The sequence below is a fragment of the Bufo bufo genome, chromosome 2 (assembly GCF_905171765.1).
Source record: "Bufo bufo chromosome 2, aBufBuf1.1, whole genome shotgun sequence".
Lineage (NCBI taxonomy): Eukaryota > Metazoa > Chordata > Amphibia > Anura > Bufonidae > Bufo > Bufo bufo.
This window is the reverse complement of record NC_053390.1, coordinates 258,974,903-258,996,653: the sequence shown is the minus strand read 5'-3', so window position 1 is coordinate 258,996,653 and position 21,751 is coordinate 258,974,903. Positions and strand designations below refer to the sequence as shown.

The 21,751-nt window shown below is 44.6% G+C and overlaps 1 protein-coding gene across 2 annotated transcripts in view; it reads right to left on the bottom strand.

Moving 5' to 3' along the window:
* GCN1 (GCN1 activator of EIF2AK4) overlaps positions 1-21,042 on the bottom strand; it is an 80,658-nt gene extending 59,616 nt beyond the window's left edge. For both annotated transcript variants that reach the window (XM_040416515.1, XM_040416516.1), the window contains exons 1-13: positions 20,993-21,042; positions 15,170-15,272; positions 9,894-9,957; positions 9,683-9,814; positions 9,496-9,604; positions 8,777-8,875; positions 8,503-8,637; positions 8,023-8,091; positions 7,835-7,943; positions 7,668-7,742; positions 2,800-2,928; positions 2,655-2,705; positions 706-804 (exon numbers count right to left, since the gene is read on the bottom strand). In XM_040416515.1, the coding sequence (XP_040272449.1) occupies positions 706-804; positions 2,655-2,705; positions 2,800-2,928; positions 7,668-7,742; positions 7,835-7,943; positions 8,023-8,091; positions 8,503-8,637; positions 8,777-8,875; positions 9,496-9,604; positions 9,683-9,814; positions 9,894-9,957; positions 15,170-15,272; positions 20,993-21,010 (1,192 nt within the window). In that variant the 5' untranslated portion in view covers positions 21,011-21,042. The remainder of the gene's footprint in view (positions 1-705; positions 805-2,654; positions 2,706-2,799; positions 2,929-7,667; positions 7,743-7,834; positions 7,944-8,022; positions 8,092-8,502; positions 8,638-8,776; positions 8,876-9,495; positions 9,605-9,682; positions 9,815-9,893; positions 9,958-15,169; positions 15,273-20,992) is intronic.
* Between the last annotated feature and the right edge of the window lie 709 nt (positions 21,043-21,751).

Here is a 21,751-nt window from a genome sequence, read left to right as displayed (position 1 = left end):
GGTTTTTAAGACCAGCGGCCATCTTGCCTGAGCTGTTCTTAACAGCATTTAGAAACCATTAAGCAAATTGCTTTACGGCAGCTCCATGGTCCATAGACACAATGGTCAGAAGGGGACACTATTGACTTCTATGGTAGTCTTCTGGGCACGCTCTGTGACCTGTGCAGAGGTCATTGTACAAGGAAGGAGTGGATAAGCTCTCACAATCACCTATTGTGAATGGAGGATCCTGTCCTATCTGTACACAGAGGTGATCTCAATACAGGCAGGAATCAGGATGACAGATAAGCAGGTGACTGCAGTAATGTGATGTATATTATTAGGCTTAGTGGATAGTGGGAAAACTGCAGGATGTTATAGCTTTTCTTTAAATATAGATATTGACATGGAAAAGTAAAAATAACATCATCAAAAGTCTTTTAAAAATGTTAAACATAAAAAACGTGATTTAAACAATAGGTCATTTTCTGCCGACACGTTTCCTTTAGATAGTTTTTGTTATGTCTTCCTATGGACTGTGGAATCTGAGGGTTTAAACTGCCAGGATCTACAATCCCAGCAGGGAGATAAGGGTGCCAGCTGCACAACACACCTATCATCCGCAAGCACCTGTGCCATCACGTGCTGTATGTTATATAACACTGGTGCAAATTAGCAAACCCTCAAACTAAACAAAATCATGTTGGTCAAGGTACACGTTCTTACCTTCCTGCTGAAGAAAAGGAATAAATAATTCTGAAATTGTCCCGCTCAGCTCCTGACTTGAGGTGCCGGAAACAACATGGCGACTTAGAGCACCAATCCCTTAAAAAAAGAACTTGTAACAATTAATGCCTGAAAAAAATTATTCAGCAGATAATTTCAGTATATAGTCACCAATTAACCACAGAAGCAGCGCAACCTGCATACACAACAAACTCCAGAAAAGCATGTGCATTATATAATAAGGGTTATATATACGGATTTGTATTATAAACTTAGCTTCTATCCACAGGGTAGTCAACAAGTATCTAATCAGGTCTGGAGCAGAACAGATGGGACCCCCCACCAATCAAAAGAATCGGGGTCCAAAGTCCCTCAAATGAATGGATCGGCAGCCAAGCATGTGTACTGTCACACTATTCATTCTCTATAGGTCCGCTGTAGATAGTTGAGCACTGTGCTCGCCTATCTCCAAATATAGATTTCATAAGAATTTCTAAGGGTCCATTCACACGTCCGCAAAAAAGGTCCGCTATTTTGCGGAACGGGTGCGGACCCATTCTTTTTTAATTGAGCCGCAAAAGATGCGGACAGCACACTTCCGTTCCGTGGACCCGCAGAAAATGGAACATGTCCTATTCTTGTCCGCATCCACTTTTATAGTGCCGGCCACGTGCGGTCCGCAAAATACGGAATGCACAAGGCCGGTGTCCGTGTTTTGCGGTGAATGGACCCTAAGGCTACTTTCACATCTACGTTTTCCTTTCCAGTATTGAGATCCATCATAGGATCTCCACACCAAAGGAAAACGCTTCAGTTTTGTCCCCATTCATTGCCAATGGGGACAAAACTGAACTGAGTGCACCAGAATGCATTCCGTTCCATTTGGTTGCGAAGCAAGATGGATCCGGCATGAAACACAATGTAAAGCAATGGTGCCAGGTCAGTTTTCGCAGACACAAAAGAAAACTGATCCGGCACTAAAACCATTGTAAGTCATTGGGCGCCGGATCAGTTTTCTTTTGTGTCCGCGAAAACTGACCTGGCACCATTGCTTTACATTGTGTTTCATGCCGGATCCATCTTGGCCATTAGTGCCGGATCAGTCTTGGCCATTTTAGAGATAATACAACCGGATCCGTTCATAACGGATGCAGCCAGTTGTACTATCCTAATGGAAGCATTTTTGCTGAACCCTGCCGGATCCAGCAAAAATACAAATAAGCACTTGATTTTTTTGAATTTGGATTGACATAAAATATGGGCTGCCTTTTATTCCCTGAGCTGGGCGACTTTCTTTATTGTAGACACAAGGCAACAGAGGATAGGCTTAAAGGGGTTTTCCGGTTTCACAAATTTCTAAAATGTATGAGAATTAGGGCTCATTTACACACACATATTTGGGGTCCATGCTCTAGGAACCCGACCATTATATTCTCTAGGATTCTTCACAAAGTCACTGAGGTTTCTACTTATAAAATCTATGGGAAAAATTGTAGCATGCTAAACCACATGCAGTATCACAGTACTAAAGGGGTTTTGCCATCACAGACAATGGAGGCATATCGCTACGATTGCCTGATAGGTGCGGGTCCCACCTCTGGGACCCGCACCTACACGGACAATGGAGTGGGGAAAGTAGTGGAGGGCCCACTGCGCATGCGCCCTCCATTACTATGGGGCCGCCGAAAATAGTCGCGCTATTTCCATCAGCCCTATAGAAATGAATGGGAGCGGGGGCAGCGCATGCGCGGTGAGCTCCCATTCACTTGTATGGGAGCAGCGCTTGGTGGTGGGCCAGACCCCGGGAAACCCAGGTCCTCCATCCATTGTCTGTGATGGGAATAACCCTTTAAGGTACAACAAGGGTCTAAATGGCAGACCCAGTTTGTATTGAACGAACCTTTGTGTGCTTCCCTACATCATGTGCCTTTAAAGCTAAAAATATTCACCTGAAAGAACGCTCATCTTCTGAGCCACAGCTGAAAGCTTTCCTTCTGAACCTGAAATATAATGTTAGAACAATATTATATTATGCACAGAGGCTTTGTGCGTATACCAACATCACACATTGTACATTACACGTATGTATCTCACCTCCTAGGATCGCAAACAAATGCCTTTCCAAGGCTTCAACAGCAGCTGGGTCACTGCACTGGTGGGCCAGGTTCTGCAAAGCCACCACAGCTCCATCCATAAGTTGTGGGTTGTTAGATTTCAATTGCCCTTAAAAGATAAGGAAAGAACATTTTGGAACGAGTATACATTTAGAACCGAAACTTTCTTGTTGACATCTAAAAAGAGTGTAGGTCTCCCAACTATACCCTGAAGCCTGCTGTTGAGGGTACAAGGCATCAGGCGTTTTAGATTTCAACCACCTGATCTTTTCATCTACCAGAAGAGGAGCACTGTCATCACGTGTCATTAGCACAAAACTCAGCAGTTTTCCTGGAGCAGACCCTTACTTCAGTCGCACCTGTTTAATTTTAATTTTTTTTAACTAAACTTATAACATTTCTTTACTCAAAGAAACCATTTTATTGTATACAAAGCTCCATATTCATGTGTCCCTCACATTGAAAGCAGTTGCTAATGTAATTTGTCAAAATGCCACATAAATTACTGTATTCAGTCCCCCAACTGACCGATTGAGGGCCCCAAGTTGTCAGTGAAGTAAAAATACTTAGGCTCCGTTCACATCTGCGTCAGAAGTTCCATTCAGTGCCTTAAGAACTTTTTTCTCATCCACAAAAAAAGTTCTCCCAAACAGAAACTTAACAGATCCTAATATAGTTAATGGGATCTGTTAAGGCTCCGCTCCTGTCAGTTAGGTGACGAATCCGGCACTTCCATTATTTTCGTTCTTCTGCTTCTATAATGGAGAAGCACAGAAATAATAGCGCTAATGGGAAAGCGCCCTTAACTGTCACCTGCCACGTCCATGGCCTACAAGATGGTAGCAACCGCTTTCTATGGCTGCTCCTGGCGACCCTGTATTCTGTAGAAGGGCATGGTCTCATCTGGCGATTGCGCAGATACAGGGGATTATGCTGCCTGTTTGTGTGCAGGCACCAGATGCATCCATTTGCTATTCGGCGACTACAAAAGAGCAGTGAAGACCCAGGGGCAGCCAGAGGAAGCTGTCACCACCATCTTTCAGGCCTTCCACGTGGAGGTTGAAAGGTCTATCTGTTCAGCTAACTAACACGGGGGCAGCTAGACACCTCCATTGGGTCAGCTGGGGGACTGTATATAGTCAGATATGCCTTGATTTCCATTGAGTGGCTGTTGCGTGTAGCCAGAGATTTATCTTTTAATGTCCTGGTACTTAAGGACACATGACGTACCGGTACGTCATGTGTTGTTCCGATCACTGCCGCCCGGCCGGCAGTGATCGGAACCCGGTGCCTGCTCAAATCATTGAGCAGGCACCTAGGCTAAATGCGCGGGGGGGGTCACGGGACCCCCCCCGATGTCGACGATCGCGGCAAACCGCAGGTCAATTCAGACCTGCGGTTTGCTGCGATTTCTGCAGTTTCTGGTCCCCGCGGTCCCTGACCGCGGGGATCAGAAACTTTATATGCCTAAAAAAAGTTTTATTCACCCCCCCCTGCACCCCCGAATGATTTTTATGTTGGCGGGAGGTGCAGGGGGAGGGTTGCGGGCGGTGCGGGAGGCGGGCAGTGCGGCAGGCGGGATCCCGATCCCCCGCCCGCCTCCCCTTGAAAATTCATTGGTGTTCAGTGGGTATACCAGGGTGCACATTGCTGGCACCCTGGTATAAACGGCTGACATCTGCTAAGCGATGTCAGCCGTTTAACCCTTTCCATACAGCGGTCCGTACGGACCGCTGTATGGAAAAGGTTAACAGCGCAGGGAGCTCCCTCCCTCTCCCATCGGGGGGCTGCTGTGCCTTTGCAGCCCCCCGATGGAGAGAGCCCCCAGACAGCCCCCTGAGAGATCCCCTCCTTACCCTTCCCCGTCTGCGAAGTTCTGAGCAGACGGGGAAGGTTCCCATGGCAACAGGACGCCTCTTAGGCGTCCTGCTGTCCATGGTGCTGAACAGATCTGTGCTGAAAGGCATAGATCTGTTCAGTGTAAGTAAAATACAGTACAGTACAATATATATTGTTCTGTACTGTATTATACAGACATCAGACCCACTGGATCTTCAAGAACCAAGTGGGTCTGGGTCCAAAAAAAGTGAATAAAAGTGAAAAAAAAGTAAAAATCAAAAAAACACATTTATCACTGATAAAAAATGAAAAAAATAAAATTCCCTACACGTTTGGTATCGCCGCGTCCGTAACGACCTGATCTATAAAACGGTCATGTTACTTTACCCGAACGGTGAACACCATAAAAATAAAAAATAAAAAACTATGATGAAATTGAAATTTTGCCCACCTTACTTCCCAAAAAAGGTAGTAAAAGTGATCAAAAAAGTCGCATGTACGCCAAAATTGTAACAATCAAACAGTCATCTCATCCCGCAAAAATCATACCCTACCCAAGATAATCGCCCAAAAACTGAAAAAACTATGGCTCTTAGACTATGGAGACACTAAAACATGATTTTTTTTGTTTCAAAAATGAAATCATTGTGTAAAACTTACATAAATAAAAAAAAAGTATACATATTAGGTATCGCCGCGTCCGTATCGCCCGGCTCTATAAAAATATCACATGATCTAACCCCTCAGATGACCACCGTAAAAAAATAAAAATAAAAACGGTGTAAAAAAAGCCATTTTTTGTCATCTTACGTCACAAAAAGTGCAATAGCAAGCAATCAAAAAGTCATATGCACCCCAAAATAGATGCCAATCAAACCGTCATCTCATCCCGCAAAAAATGAGACCCTACTTAAGATAATCGCCCAAAAACTGCAAAAACTATGGCTCTTAGACTATGGAGACACTAAAACATTTTTTTGGTTTTAAAAATGAAATCATTGTGTAAAACTTACATAAATAAAAAAAATTGTATACATATTAGGTATCGCCGCGTCCGTGACAACCTGCTCTATAAAATTACCACATGATCTAACCTGTCAGATGAATGTTGTAAATAACAAAAAAAAAAAAACGGTGCAAAAAAAGCTATTTCTTGTTACCTTGCCTCACAAAAAGTGTAATAGAGAGCAACCAAAAATCATATGTACCCTAAACTAGTACCAACAAAACTGCCACCCTATCCCGTAGTTTCTAAAATGGGGTCACTTTTTTGGAGTTTCTACTCTAGGGGTGCATCAGGGGGGCTTCAAATGGGACATGGTGTAAAAAAAAAACAGTCCAGCAAAATCTGCCTTCCAAAAACCATATGGTGTTCCTTTCCTTCTGCGCCCTGCCGTGTGCCCGTACAGCGGTTTACGACCACATATGGGGTGTTTCTGTAAACTACAGAATTAGGGCCATAAATAATGAGTTTTGTTTGGCTGTTAACCCTTGCTTTGTAACTGGAAAAAAAATATTAAAATGGAAAATCTGCCAAAAAAGTGAAATTTTGAAATTGTATCTCTATTTTCCATTAAATCTTGTGCAACACCTAAAGGGTTAACAAAGTTTGTAAAATCAGTTTTGAATACCTTGAGGGGTGTAGTTTCTTAGATGGGGTCACTTTTATGGAGTTTATAATCTAGGGGTGCATCAGGGGGGCTTCAAATGGGACATGGTGCTAAAAAAACAGTCCAGCAAAATCAGCCCTCCAAAAACCATACGGCGCACCTTTCCCTCTACGCCCCGCTGTGTGGCCGTACAGTAGTTTACGGCCACATATTGGGTGTTTCTGTAAACGGCAGAGTCAGGGCAATAAAGAGGGTTGGGCAATTTCTAATGTAATGTAGACAAATTACATTAGCAAATGGCCAATCCATTTAAAAGATAAATCTATGGCTACATGCAACGGCCATTTAATGGAACTCAATCATAATTGCATCTTCAGTAAGGCAGCTGGAACGTTATCAATACTAACAAATTTTACCAATTTTATTTGTGATTGGAGGCAATCTATAATAGTAAATTTTGGGGAACACTGGCCAACTAATGTGTTTTTGCAATACGCTTCATTATTTTGTCCCCTCACTAGTCACAGCATACTGGTTACATAATGAAGTAGGAGATCTAGAGGATAAAGGTGGTCATACACATTCAATAGCCAGTAGGTCAACGCCCTTTCAGCTGACAGTTGAACGCTTGGTTCAACTGAGCATGCATGTGTTCTGAATGGGCAAAGGGAATAATCCGCTGTCAGACATGTCTGACATAGGCTTATCTCCTTTAAGAACTAAGGCACGGACATGCTGAACTTCAACATGCTCAATCCTGTTCCAATATAGGCCAAACCATCAATTACAAATTAGATGGTCGGCTGGTCCGGCCAACTTTAGTCAAAGGTGTGTGGCTACCTTTACAGTCCCAAATAGTATAAGAGCACAGCGTATCATCTATGAGAGCCCAAGAGAGGGACACCTAACTCCAGGGAGTGTGAAGGCAGCTTAGCATGTAACAAATAGAGAAATAAATGGTTATTCCCTGGGTCAAAGGGGGTTCAGATAAACTTAATTCAGGACTATATATGCATTCTAGACAGACACAAGACGTTTTCCATATTGCATGTGAAGAGGTCATCAATATCTGATTGGTGGGGGTCCATCAGCTCTTTAAGAAGGCACAGAAGCTCGCAGTAGCGCCGTACACTGTATAGCAGCTGTGCTTGGTATAACTACTCAGCCCTATTCACTCCAATGGGGCCGTGTTTCATCTAGGCCACATGACCGATGAATGAGACGTAATATGGCCTAGGCAAATCTAGAGAAGGCCGCAGCGCTTCCCAAACAGCTGATCGGTGGGGGTCCCGGGTGTCCAAACCCCACCGATCAGATACTGAATCAGCAGTATGAAAAAAAATAATAATAATTAAAAATTAAGAAAAAATCTCGGAAAACTCTTTTAAACGATACATACCAGCCAAGCCTTTACCAATGTCAAGGGCATACTGGCTCAGATCAAGAGTCACAGAAGCACAAAGGGAGGAAATAGCTGAAATAAAAAAATAAAAACAGGATTAAAATTCACTTATTCAACTTCCAAATGGATTTAATCTCTTAAAAAATAATTCCTGGTAGACTTACTTTCAATCACATTTTCAGGACTACGTAGGAGAGACTTTTGTAGCACGGGTAAGACTTGTTCTTTAAATTCGTCGTGTGACAGACGTTGCAGAAGGGGGGTGCAACTCTCCTACAAGCAGAACACATTCCAATGAGTACCTGCCAGTGACTGACACTATGAGAAAGCAACCAGTAAGAAAGTGCCTCACCTGTATGTAGTTTGGCGGTTTCACCTTACTCATCAGAACCGTTTTGACGTAGAAATCTAGAAGATTACTCTGCAGGGGTAAGAAACAGAATGGCTAGTTGTAATAGAGCATTGTTTTACCTACACCTGAGCTACTTCAATGGCAGACACTTTAAAGGGGTTCTCCTGGAATAATTTGAAATGACTGTCAGCAACCTGTCCTAGAATGAGAGCAGGACTGGTTGCCTCCAATTGCAGAGTTGCCTAGAGGGGCACTGCTCTACAATAGATGGTAATGATGCGATCCTGCCTACGATATGTAATTATGGCTGAGCAGCCTGACAGGTCAACTCACTAATATGTGGTATATGCAAGTGCAAGAGTGTAAAGTGTAATGAGGCCTCCTCTCCCCACTAACCAGTCTTGCTCACATTCAGGTAGAGGTGGCTGGCGGCCATTTTAAATCATTCCTGAAGGACCCTTTAAAGCTCCTCGCACTTACCCTGTACTTATTCAGAGTGGCCACCTCGTTGTGCTTCACACAAAACTGGACAGCAAGGCCAAGCATGCCAGCGTATTTCTGGTTGGGTTCAAGGCTGAAAAGTGCATCCAGATATTTAGACACAAGGCCGGGATTCTGAGGAGAGGGAAAAATACATGTTAAGACTCAAGTATATTTGTCTATGAGCTGAATATGTAAATGCATCGTTACGCATTACAGATTGATTAGAAAGAGCTTTGGAACACAATGGTACAGGAAAATCAAAGATGGTTACCTCCTTCCATAATGTGTTCATCTTCTTTGAAGAACCTAGCACGGCATGCCTGTGTGAGCCTCCTAGTACATCCATCAATAGGAATGACTGGCACTCAACCTAACAAGCGGGACAAAAGACCAAAAAGTTAAAAAATTATAATAAGTTTATCATCCAGGCAAAAATGATTGAACAAGCCGAGTGTGTACATAAGACTGGCCACTGGAACCCCCAAAGAGACTTTTATAATAGGGATCATGTAATATTCATGCTGGTGCCCATGAAGAAAATAAATGGGGACCGCCTACTGATATATACAAGGATGCACAACCGGTGGGGTGCACCTAAAAAATACAATTTTCAGAAGGGCAGTGGGCAGTCACATGATCCATACTGCTGGAAAGCCCATTCTGTCAGCTAAACCGTGAAAGTAGCCCTGAGCCAATTTAAAGAGAAACATCTAGGAGGTTGCACAGCAGATACACATAACTACAAAAAAGTAAGGTGTCAGAATATGGCGATGAAGTTTTTATTTTTCAGTATTAACACATTATACATATGTAATATCGCCGTAATCACACTGACCATTTTACCGCATAGGATTAATGCCGTAAAAGGAGACATCTCCTTTAATGCCATTTCTGGATTCAAATTGACATTGAAATCCACAAACTATTTAACACAAAAATCGCACGCAAATTTCCATCATCATATATCTGACGCATAAGATGAATACACACCAATTTTTTCCATGTCTCCCCTTCTTGCTTGTCAGGGATGGAAAATACGACCCTGGCAATGACGGAGGTCCATGACAAGGCCAAGGCTGCTGCTGAGCTGCTGCTTTTGCTGCAAGATAAGAGACAATAAATGAATAACCCTGAATGCCATTCGACTAACAGTAAAGTCGCACAGCGCAGACATTACCTGGGTTCTACATTCTTGTTTCCTACTCCAGACGTCTGAAGAGACTGCAGGATGTTCTTGGCAGTAGAATCTGGCTGGGATTCCACCAGCTGTTGGATAACAGACTGAAGAGCTCGACGAGACCCTGCATCTCTGTGAAATAACAAGCGTGGTATCACTCAATGCCAGAGACTTGGAGAGAACTCCACTACGGCAGCCACGAAACTCTCACCTGTATCGGTGCAGCGTTAGGCAGAATAACTTGGAGAGACCTTTAACGGCAGCCTCTGGCAGATCTGGAAGGAAAAAACACACTTAAAACATACTGCATGAAGCAAAGTGCATCCTACAGTTCTGCCAAATAGATTACAGTGTCTCAAGATAAAACACTGCCATTAAAAGGAATCTATCACCAGTGACCTCTATCCAGCTGGTTGCATAGACACATTGTTGTGCTTTTTCATAAGTGTATAAAACATTTATATAATTATTCTAGTTATAGTGGATATTAATGGCCTATAATAGCCATGTCGGATTATATTCATATACATCTTGTGTGAACCTTCATGTAGAGTGGAATATAAGTTAATGGGGAGGTTACTACTCATTAGTGTTTATTCTTGCAGATGTGTTCGTGTGAGAGGAGAAATTCTTACCTCCTTATAAGTTTATGGTTGAGATAAGATGATTCTCTATGCACATCTGGTACCTATCAGTCTTATATTTAAGGCAAAAGTCTATAGTAACCGATCGAACTCTTTTTGAGGTGTTTATATGTCCACCTCGAGGATCAATATCCTTTAAAAAAAAAAACTTTTTTGAACATTTCTTTTATATAAAGCCATTTGCTTTATATTCCCGACAACATAGCTGCGGTTCACCCGTGTAACGTTACATTACCCTACTTCGTGAGATTTCCCTACCTCCTAACTTCCGGTCGCACCGCTAATGACGTAAGAAGGCGTTCCTGAGTTTTGACGATCTTCTGGATGGATCTTCTGGAGTTAGCCGCGCTTGCGCACTGGGCCGTAATATTTCCCTACTGAGGCTCTCCGGCTCAAGCGCAGTGTCCCGGTGTGCAGCTGAACTCCGCTGTGAGATTTTCCCTAAACTGTCCGTTTGCGCATGCGCAGATCGTCAAAACTCAGGAACGCCTTCTTACGTCATTAGCGGTGCGACCGGAAGTTAGGAGGTAGGGAAATCTCACGAAGTAGGGTAATGTAACGTTACACGGGATTAAAACGCGGTTTTCTTTTATTCATTCGAGGCTCAGTTCCCAAGTTATGATACTTTTCCTCAATAAGTAAATGAGGTCTTTGGTGCAATGAGGATGTCACCATTGCTCCTGTTGCACCCAAGCTCCACTCCTTTCTTTTGCCAGCCCCCCCTTCACTGCTCTGGCTGCCCCCGGCGAGGATCGGGGGAGCTGGATGCAGTGTGCAGAAGCCTCTGTACTCAGGAGTGGTACAGTGCTTTGGAGAACCTGTCTGTGGCAGGGCTCTATAGGAGCATAGAGTGATTCTAATAGACTCCAAAGCTAATGCTATAGTCCCCTAGGGGAACTATTAAAATATGTTTAAAAGAAAAGAAAAGTAAAAAAAAAATATATATATATATATAAATTATATATATATAAAAAAAAAATACAAAAATTCTAATCACCCCCTTTTACCCAAAAGTAAAATTAAATACATAAATAATTAAAAAAATTAACATCATGAGAAATGCTAAGTGTGAAAACTCTCGTACTATTAAAACATAAAAATATTTATCCCATGCGGCTGTGATGGAAATGGTCTGAACTAGGGCTGCAACGATTAATCAAAGTTATCGATAATATTCGATAACGGGATTCGTTGTCAACGAATCCAGTTATCGAATAATCGGCCGTTTCCTTGCTATGCGGGGCGGGAGCGGGCGGTCAGGGTCCTTAACCAGCAGTAACTTTTACTTCAATTTTAAATCAGCGCATCTTTACTAACTTACAATGAAGCTCCGGTAACAGGCAAAGCGAGCGGCGGCGTTACGTCACTTACTCACGTGACGCGCCTGCTCCGCCTGTTTCATTCATAAAGTGGGCGGAGCAGGCACGTCACGTGAGTGAGTGACGTTACGCCGCCACCTGCTCTGCCTGTTACTGGAGCTTCATTGTATTTGTAAGGTAATAAAGATCATAGAGCTGATTTAAAGTTCAAGTAAAAGTTACTGCCAGTTAAGGAATAGTCTGAATACTGATGTGGCCGGTGTATTGGGAGATCTGTGGATGGCACTGTTATGGGGCGGTCAGGGTCCCCATAACAGTGCCACCCACAGATCCCCCTCCCCATAACAGTGCCACCCACAGATCCCCCTCCCCATAACAGTGCCACCCACAGATCCCCCTCCCCATAACAGTGCCACCCACAGATCCCCCTCCCCATAACAGTGCCACCCACAGATCCCCCTCCCCATAACAGTGCCACCCACAGATCCCCCTCCCCATAACAGTGCCACCCACAGATCCCCCTCCCCATAACAGTGCCACCCACAGATCCCCCTCCCCATAACAGTGCCACCCACAGATCCCCCTCCCCATAACAGTGCCACCCACAGATCCCCCTCCCCATAACAGTGCCACCCACAGATCCCCCTCCCCATAACAGTGCCACCCACAGATCCCCCTCCCCATAACAGTGCCACCCACAGATCCCCCTCCCCATAACAGTGCCACCCACAGATCCCCTCCCCATAACAGTGCCACCCACAGATCCCCCTCCCCATAACAGTGCCACCCACAGATCCCCCTCCCCATAACAGTGCCACCCACAGATCCCCCTCCCCATAACAGTGCCACCCACAGATCCCCCTCCCCATAACAGTGCCACCCACAGATCCCCCTCCCCATAACAGTGCCACCCACAGATCCCCCTCCCCATAACAGTGCCACCCACAGATCCCCCTCCCCATAACAGTGCCACCCACAGATCCCCCTCCCCATAACAGTGCCACCCACAGATACCCTATAACTTGTCTTTTTTTACATTGTAATGCAAAATTTTTATAATTATGTAACTCCTAAATTTGTTTTAATATGGCCTTTGAACATAATTTTTCAAGTAAAATCATATAAACCCCTTTTTTTTGTCATTTTGGTGTTTTTTCCCGATTAATCGATGAAATTATTGACAACTAATCGATTATTCAAATAATCGTTAGCTGCAGCCCTAGTCTGAACTGTGGCCAAGCTGTGTACCCCCACAGTTAGGCCTCTTGCACACGAACATTTTTTTTCCCCATTTACGTTCCATTTTTTGCGTTCCCTATACGGATCGTATACAGAACCATTGATTTCAATGGATCCGCAAAAAAAAACAGAAGGTACGCCGTATGCCTTCCGTTTCCGTATTTCCGTTCAAAGATAGAACATGTCCTAATATTGTCCGCATAACGGACAAGGATAGTACTGTTCTATCAGGGGCCAGCTGTTCCGTTCCGCAAAAAACTGAATGCACACGGATGTCATCCGTATTTTTTGCGGACGGTCGTGTGCAAGAGGCCGTACCTTAAGACCAGATAGATCTTTCTGTCTTTCATATGATGTTGCTAAAGAATGCTAAACTTGAGATAAGATAATGCAGAAGCTTAACTACTAAGATGCCGTTAGTATGGTCAGGAAGTATTGCCTTATATGAATAACTAATCTAATTACTAATTTCGATTTCCACTCCCTTGGCGGTGTGCCTCTTTTGTCCTGCTAACCTATAAGACTGTATGTTTTGATAATAAAGTTGGGAAATTGCTTGAGACCATAGTAGGTCTTGTGCGTTTCTCCTGAGCTCGTATATTCTTTTATCTAATCAGGAGCTGTGCTGGGAAGTTAGAAGAGCGTGGATTGCGTTCACACGGCAAACAGTGAAATGGGGGGGGGGGGGGGGGGGGGGGAGTCATAACTGTCAATTCACCGTTTTTTGGTCGCTTCACCTCCCACAAAAAAAATGTAATAAGAAGTGATCAAAAAGTCATGCACACCCCAGTGGTATCAATGAAAAGTACAGATCGGAACCCTCACACCGCTCAGTACACAATCTCAGTACACATAAAAGTAAAAATGGGGTCACAATATGGCAATTGGTTTTTCCGAATTATTTTTTTAGTATTAAAATGTAAGAAAAACTATACATATGTGGTATCATTGTAATCATAATGAACCGGAGAATAAAAGTAACCAGTCAGTTCCACCTACTTTTTTTTTTATTCCACTCCATTTGCAATTTTCCCCCCCGCTTCCCACCACATTGTATGCAAATGTAAATGATGCCAGTAGAAAGCACATCTTGTCCCACAAAAACAAGTCCTTATATGGCCATGTGAATGAAAAATAAAAAAAGTTATGGCTTTGGGAGAGCTGGGAGTAAAAACGTGAAAGCAAAAAAAATTAAATTTAAATCTCCTGGTTTTGAAAGGGTTAATCAGGTGAACCAATGATCGTTGTCTATGGAAACAGTTTGATAGGGTGGTCGCTGGTGACAGATTCCCTTTAGGGCCCTTTCACACTTGCGTTGTCCGGATCCGTCGTGCACTCCATTTGCCGGAATTACACGCCATATCCGGAAAAATGCAAGTGAACTGAAAGCATTTGAAGACGGATCAGTCTTCAAAATGCGTTCAGTGTTACTATGGCAGCCAGGACGCTATTAAAGTCCTGGTTGCCATAGTAGTAGTGGGGAGCGGGGGAGCAGTATACTTACCGTCTGTGCGGCTCCCCGGGCGCTCCAGAATGACGTCAGGGCGCCCCATGCGCATGGATGACGTGTCCATGCGACACGTCATTCATGCGCGTGGGGCGCCCTGACGTCACTCTGGAGCGCCCGGGGAGCCGCACGGACGGTAAGTATACTGCTCCCCCGCTCCCCACTACACTTTACCATGGCTGCCAGGACTTTAGCGTCTTGGCAGCCATGGTAACCATTCAGAAAAAGCTAAATGTCGGATGCGGTAATGCGCCGAAACGACGTTTAGCTTAAGGCCGGATCCGGATTAATGCCTTTCAATGGGATTAATGCCTTTCAGGATTTTTGGCCGGAGCAAAAAGCGCAGCATGCTGCAGTATTTTCTCCGGCCAAAAAAACGTTCCGTTCCGGAACTGAAGACATCCTGATGCATCCTGAACGGATTTCTCTCTATTCCGAATGCATTAGGATAATCCTGATCAGGATTCTTCCTGCATAGAGCCCCGACGACGGAACTCTATGCCGGAAGAAAAGAACGCAAGTGTGAAAGAGCCCTTAACTGGGTATAATCTGCATCTCTTCATGATCAGGCCCGGCCGTGGGATTTATTTATATGGTCAAATGTGGAAGACTTGGCTGATCAGACAACTAGATCCAATATCTTATCCCACGACACCGGACCACTGGATTTCATCCCCGTCCATACAGTGTCACACATGGACGCTACGGCATAGAAATAAGGGGAGGGTAACATTTTGGCGGCATTAGAAGGCAGAGCTGCTACTTGGATGATACCCACCTTTAGAAGAAATACATAGTTTCAATTCATTCAAAATCTCTTTCCGTTCCTTCACACTTGAGGTTGTGACCTTTGATGCAAATTTCTTCAGGGTGTCCTGTACCTGGAACAAGCAGCACATTCTCAGCCAAGCAGAGGGGCGAAGAGACATTAAAGGGGACCCGTCTCCTCTCCTGACGTGTCTCTTATTAACTACTTCCATTTCCCATGCAATAACAACTTTTGGAGCATTTTTTTCATACAACTCTATGTTGTGCCATTCCTCTGTTATTCCTTCTAGACGTTTATGAATTATCTCGCACTGGCAGCACAGACTGGACTAGTGCCACAGTATACAGGGACCGCCACCCCCAAACTGGTAACACCCAGTTAGACCTTTAGTCACAGCTAGGATCACAGAATAGCGATGATCCCATAGAAATGAATGGGTTCGCAGCACAGGTCACTTGCACTGCGATCCCATTCTTTTCTATGGGATGATAGATACTGTGTGACCCTGGCCGCAACCAGTATAGCCCTAGCCTGATTGTAGGCGGCTAGTAATTCATTCATAACTTCTAGAAGGAGTAATAGAGGAAGGCTGCGCCAATGTCATGAGAAAAGATGTTCCAGAATTGCATGGGGAAGGCAAGTAGTGGCTAAAACAGACATGGCAGGAGAGGAGACAGCAATTATAGATCAGCAAGATAAATGTACAAAGAAAATAATTACGGTACCGTATATATTATTAACCCTTTAATTGCAATGCATACGAGTGTATTACTGGTATAAAATAACATTTACAGACTTTCATCAAACGCTCTGACATTGTTTTTTCTTGGTCAGTTTCTAGATGAACCTGACAAATAATAGTGGCATGCATCACGTGGATGCAGAGTTACTCTCATCTAGGTGCATTGCTTCTAGGGGAGGACACTTTCTGGTAAGGCTACTTTCACACTCGCATTTAGTGCGGATCCGTCATGGATCTGCAAAAACGGATCCGTTACAATAATACAACCGCAGGCATCAGTCATGAACGGATCCGTTTGTATTATCTGTAACATAGCCAAGACGGATCCGTCATGAACTCCATTGAAAGTCAATGAGAGACGGATCCGTTTTCTATTGTGCCAGAGAAAACGGATCCGTCCCCACTGACTTAGTGTGTGCCAGGACGGATTCTGTTTGGCTCAGTTTCCTCAGACGGACACTAAAATGCTGCAAGCAACGTTTCGGTGTCCGCCTCCAGAGCGAAATGGAGACGGATCGGAGGCAAACTGATGCATTCTGAACGGATCTTTTTCCATTCAGAATGCATTAGGGCAAAACGGATCAGTTTTGGACCGCTTGTGAGAGCCCTGAACGGATCTCGGAAACGGAAAGCCAAAACGCCAGTGTGAAAGTAGCCTTAGCTGTTGCATGGTGCTCCAACAGGTGACAGATGAAGGTTCATGGCTCCATACAGGTCTATAAAGCTTTCTTCAGAAGAACAGTGGATCCAATGTGCCACCAGGTACATGAGGGCGTGCAGATTAATGCAAGATAGAAGGGAAAATACAGTCTAATATAGACACAACCTCCTGCAATAAGGGAACAGGTGCAGCAAGAACACCCTTCCGTTTAATGGCAGTGCTTGCCAACTGACACTTTAAGGGCATCTCAAAGTCACACTCGGACTACAAGTAAGACTTTTGTAGCACGACTGGAATATTCAATGGGGGAGATTTATCAAAACTGGTGTAAAGGGAAACTGTCTTAGTTGCCCATAGCAACCAATCAGATTCCACCTTTCATTTTTCACAGCTCCTTTGGAAAAAGAATGGTGGAATCTGATTGGCTGCTATGGACAACTGTGTCAGTTTTCCTGTACACCAGTTTGAAAAATCCCCCCCTATTTCTTTTAGACTGTATTACTAGGAACCTTTTGTATCTTCTAATATGCCATATGAAGGTTTAATCTTCCCATAGAAATCAATGGAAATAACACAAACCTGTTACATTGATATTATGAATCTTCAAAATAGAGGAAATTACAGGTAAAAATGGAGGGAAACAGAATTCAGGAAAAAAAAAAGCTGAAACAATCCTAATAGAATCAGGCTTATTCAGTCCGCTATCATATGGCTGTGTGTGTGTCAGCATCTATATGCTGCTAAGGGGCCACTTTATAGCAATGTGAAAAATTCCCCCCCAAACAAAAAATAAAAGTGGAACAACTCTATGTGCTATAGACTAAAAAGATTCCTATTCTACCATTATATACATTACCTGGCTTCTATACAGTGCTGTAATAGTGAGGTGGTGTTCCATTCATTTCTATGGGAGTTCCAGAGATAGAGTACAATGCTTGGCTATCTCCAGAACTCCCATAGAAATGAATGGAGTGACATCAGGGGGGCTACAGGGGGTAGGGGCCCCCCGTTCTCATGATCGGTGGGGGTCCCAGAGGTAGGACCCCCATGATCTGATAAGTTATCCCCTTTCCTTTGGATAGGGGATAACTTAACAACCGGAATACCCCTTTAAGGAGTAGGCCTCAAGGCCTCTTTTCACAGGCCGAGCATCAGCCAGATAATCATTAACAAGTGTTTATAGGAATGCTTCTTATCGATTATCTGACGGTGTAAAGGGGTCGCCGATTACCCAATAAATGAGCGCTTCGCTCGTTCTTCCGCTAATCGCACCTTTCATGCGGACACCAAAATTGTTGTCTGCCAGCAGCAGATCCTGCTGTCTAAACATGTTCTGCTGCCGGCAAGCAATGATTATGTATGCGGACGAGCGATGGCATAGTGAGGAGATCTCTGCATGTAACAGTAGCTGACGAGCAGGTGATTTGCAGGAAGGAACACTTCCTTCCCGACAATCGGCTGCAATCTACACTGCTCAAAAAAATAAAGGGAACACAAAAATAACACATCCTAGATCTGAATTAATTAAATATTTTTCTGAAATACTTTGTTCTTTACATAGTTGAACGTGCTGACAACAAAATCACACAAAAATTAAAAAAATGGAAATCAAATTTTTTAACCCATGGAGGTCTGGATTTGAAGTCACACTCAAAATTAAAGTGGAAAAACACACTACAGGCTGATCCAACTTTGATGTAATGTCCTTAAAACAAGTCAAAATGAGGCTCAGTAGTGTGTGTGGCCTCCACGTGCCTGTATGACCTCCCTACAACGCCTGTGCATGCTCCTGATGAGGTGGCGGACGGTCTCCTGAGGGATCTCCTCCCAGACCTGGACTAAAGCATCTGCCAACTCCTGGACAGTCTGTGGTGCAACGTGACGTTGGTGGATAGAGCGAGACATGATGTCCCAGATAAGCTCAATTGGATTCAGGTCTGGGGAACGGGCCGGCCAGTCCATAGCATCAATGCCTTCGTCTTGCAGGAACTGCTGACACACTCCAGCCAGATGAGGTCTAGCATTGTCTTGCATTAGGAGGAACCCAGGGCCAACCACACCAGCATATGGTCTCACAAGGGGTCTGAGGATCTCATCTCGGTACCTAATGGCAGTCAGGCTACCTCTGGCGAGCACATGGAGGGCTGTGCGGCCCTCCAAAGAAATGCCACCCTACACCATTACTGGCCCAATGCCAAACCGGTCATGCTGGAGGATGTTGCAGGCAGCAGAACGTTCTCCACGGCGTCTCCAGACTCTGTCACATGTGCTCAGTGTGAACCTGCTTTCATCTGTGAAGAGCACAGGGCGCCATTGGCGAATTTGCCAATATTGGTGTTCTCTGGAAAATGCCAAACGTCCTGCACGGTGTTGGGCTGTAAGCACAACCCCCACCTGGGGACGTCGGGCCCTCATATCACCCTCATGGAGTCTGTTTTTTGACCGTTTGAGCAGACACATGCACATTTGTGGCCTGCTGGAGGTCATTTTGCAGGGCTCTGGCAGTGCTCCTCCTGTTCCTCCTTGCACAAAGGCGGAGGTAGCGGTCCTGCTGGGTTGTTGCCCTCCTACGGCCTCCTCCACGTCTCCTGATGTACTGGCCTGTCTCCTGGTAGCGCCTCCATGCTCTGGACACTACGCTGACAGACACAGCAAACCTTCTTGCCACAGCTCGCATTGATGTGCCATTCTGGATAAGCTGCACTACCTGAGCCACTTGTGTGGGTTGTAGACTCAGTCTCATGCTACCACTAGAGTGAAAGCACCGCCAGCATTCAAAAGTGACCAAAACATCAGCCAGGAAGCATAGCAACTGAGAAGTGGTCTGTGGTCACCACCTGCAGAACCACTCCTTTATTGGGGGTGTCTTGCTAATTGGCTTTAATTTCCACCTGTTGTCTATCCCATTTGCACAACAGCGTGTGAAATTGATTGTCACTCAGTGTTGCTTCCTAAGTGGACAGTTTGATTTCACAGAAGTGTGATTGACTTGGAGTTACATTGTGTTGTTTAAGTGTTCCCTTTATTTTTTTGAGCAGTGTATATCGGTGTAAGGCTACATTCACATGACTGTGTTTTGCGGTAACAATGCCTACCCTTGTCCGCAAAACAGACAAGAATAGGACATGTTCTATTTTTTGGGGGGCTACGGATATACGGATGCGGATAACACATTTTTTGCGGACTCATTGAAATGTATGGGTCTGCATCCTATCCGCAAATAAAAAACTGAATGGACGCGAAAACATAATATGGTCGTGTGAATGTAGCCTTAGGGTACATGCACACGTTCAGGATTCATGTGCGGAGAATCCGGACTGAAATCCACAGGTGTTCGCAGGCAAATCTGTGCGGTCAATCCGCATCAATTAGTGCGGATTTTACTAAGTGAATGATGAAAATCTGGTCAGGAATAAATCTAATAAATTGACATGCTGCGGATTTTAAAATCTGCACCGCAGTTCAAAATCTGCGCGGAAAAAAACTGCATCGTGTGCATTGAGAATTTCTAAGTCGCTTAGAATACAACGTACATGACCTACGGTGCGGATTTTCCGCACACAAAATCCGCATGCAATCCTGATCGTGTGCATTTAGCCTAAAGGGTCCTTTATTCACACGTCAGTGATTTCAATCAGTGTGGTCCAAAACCAGGAGTGTAGGTTACACAGAGATACCGTATAATGGAAAAACCTGCTCCTATTCTCGGTGTGCGGCACAGTATTCATCTGGAATCCAATACGCACCTATATGAACATTAGATAGTCAGCAGATTGGGCCCACATTCATTTAAAGGGGCTTTCCCATTATAAGAACTTATTCCCTGATCCACAGGAACCCCAGCAGTCCCATAGAGTTCAATGGAGCGGCAAACACAAGTGTCCCCATTTTCAGGCGGGGGAGACAAAACCCCCTCTCATGATCTGCAGGGGCCCCTGCTGATCACTTCTACCCCCTCTCCTGTGGACAGGTTCTTATAATGGGAGAACCCCTTTAATGTGTGTGGATGGCCTTAGAAAGCCACCAGATTGTGTAAGGCTGCACACGCTGCTGTAACATGTCAATTCTTTGGAAAGAAGAGCTCTGCAGAAAGGTATGGGGTACCAGTTCTCTGACCAGTGGGGGTCCTATGCAGAGGCAGTAACTTTTAACAAACGCAATACCACAGGATAGGTGATCAATAACAGAATGGGGGGGGGGGGGGCTCCTGATTCGTCAGCAGCTTCAGAACTGCGCCCATCACTGGCAGCTCTAGAAAAACCGCAGGCGCGACCCGTATGGTAGGGCAGAGCTCACACGGGGCGTCATTCTCATGCACGTCTTCAGAGACCTGCACACTACAGCCATTACAGGAGCGATCACACAGCGGGCATCTACCAGAGAGGCACATCAAATCACACATCAATCATCCCATCCATGCCACACCAACCTGCGTGTCCGCCGCCATCTTACCGGCCCTGCTGACCCAGGAAGCACTACCAGTGCGCTTCCGCCATGTAGTTCCAGGATGAGTCGCCTGCCCGGGACGTCACTTCCGGTACAGCTGGCCGGGTTTCTCTCCGCCGCGGCGGTTCTGTCAGTTTTCAGTGATCTGTACACGTCTGTTCAGTACATTCTGTACGGTCAGGCCATGCACTCTCTTCCTGATACATGGTGGAAAATATCAGGGAGATAACGGCTGCTTGTGGATAAGGCTGGCCCAAGCTGTAGTTTCCACTAACTTCTTGGCTTGAAGCAGGTCAGAGGCCCAGCATGACGTCTCAGCACAGCAATAACACACAGCTGTAGTTTCCTTCTAAGGTTTCAGGCCTTTTTTCGTAATTCTCCCTCAAACACATGCATCCTCAGATCAAAAGACATACATGCATGCTCAGCTGATTTGGGGAGAAAGCCACCGATTGCCAGGAACCTCCAGCAGCATCCATGAGCTCCCCATGGTGTCATATTCAACAATAAACAAACCATATCATTAATAACCTAAAAATAATGACAAAATTCATTGTGGATGAAATGGCCGCCGTCTTTATTAAATTTTGGGGGTAGCATAAACCATTATGAATTTAAAATACCCATAATAATAAAGTCAGTTACCACTTATTTGGATAGTAGGGACTGGCACTCAATGTGTGGGTCACAACATCAGCTTTTAATATATAAAATATTTAAAAAATGTGACATATGTCTAAAA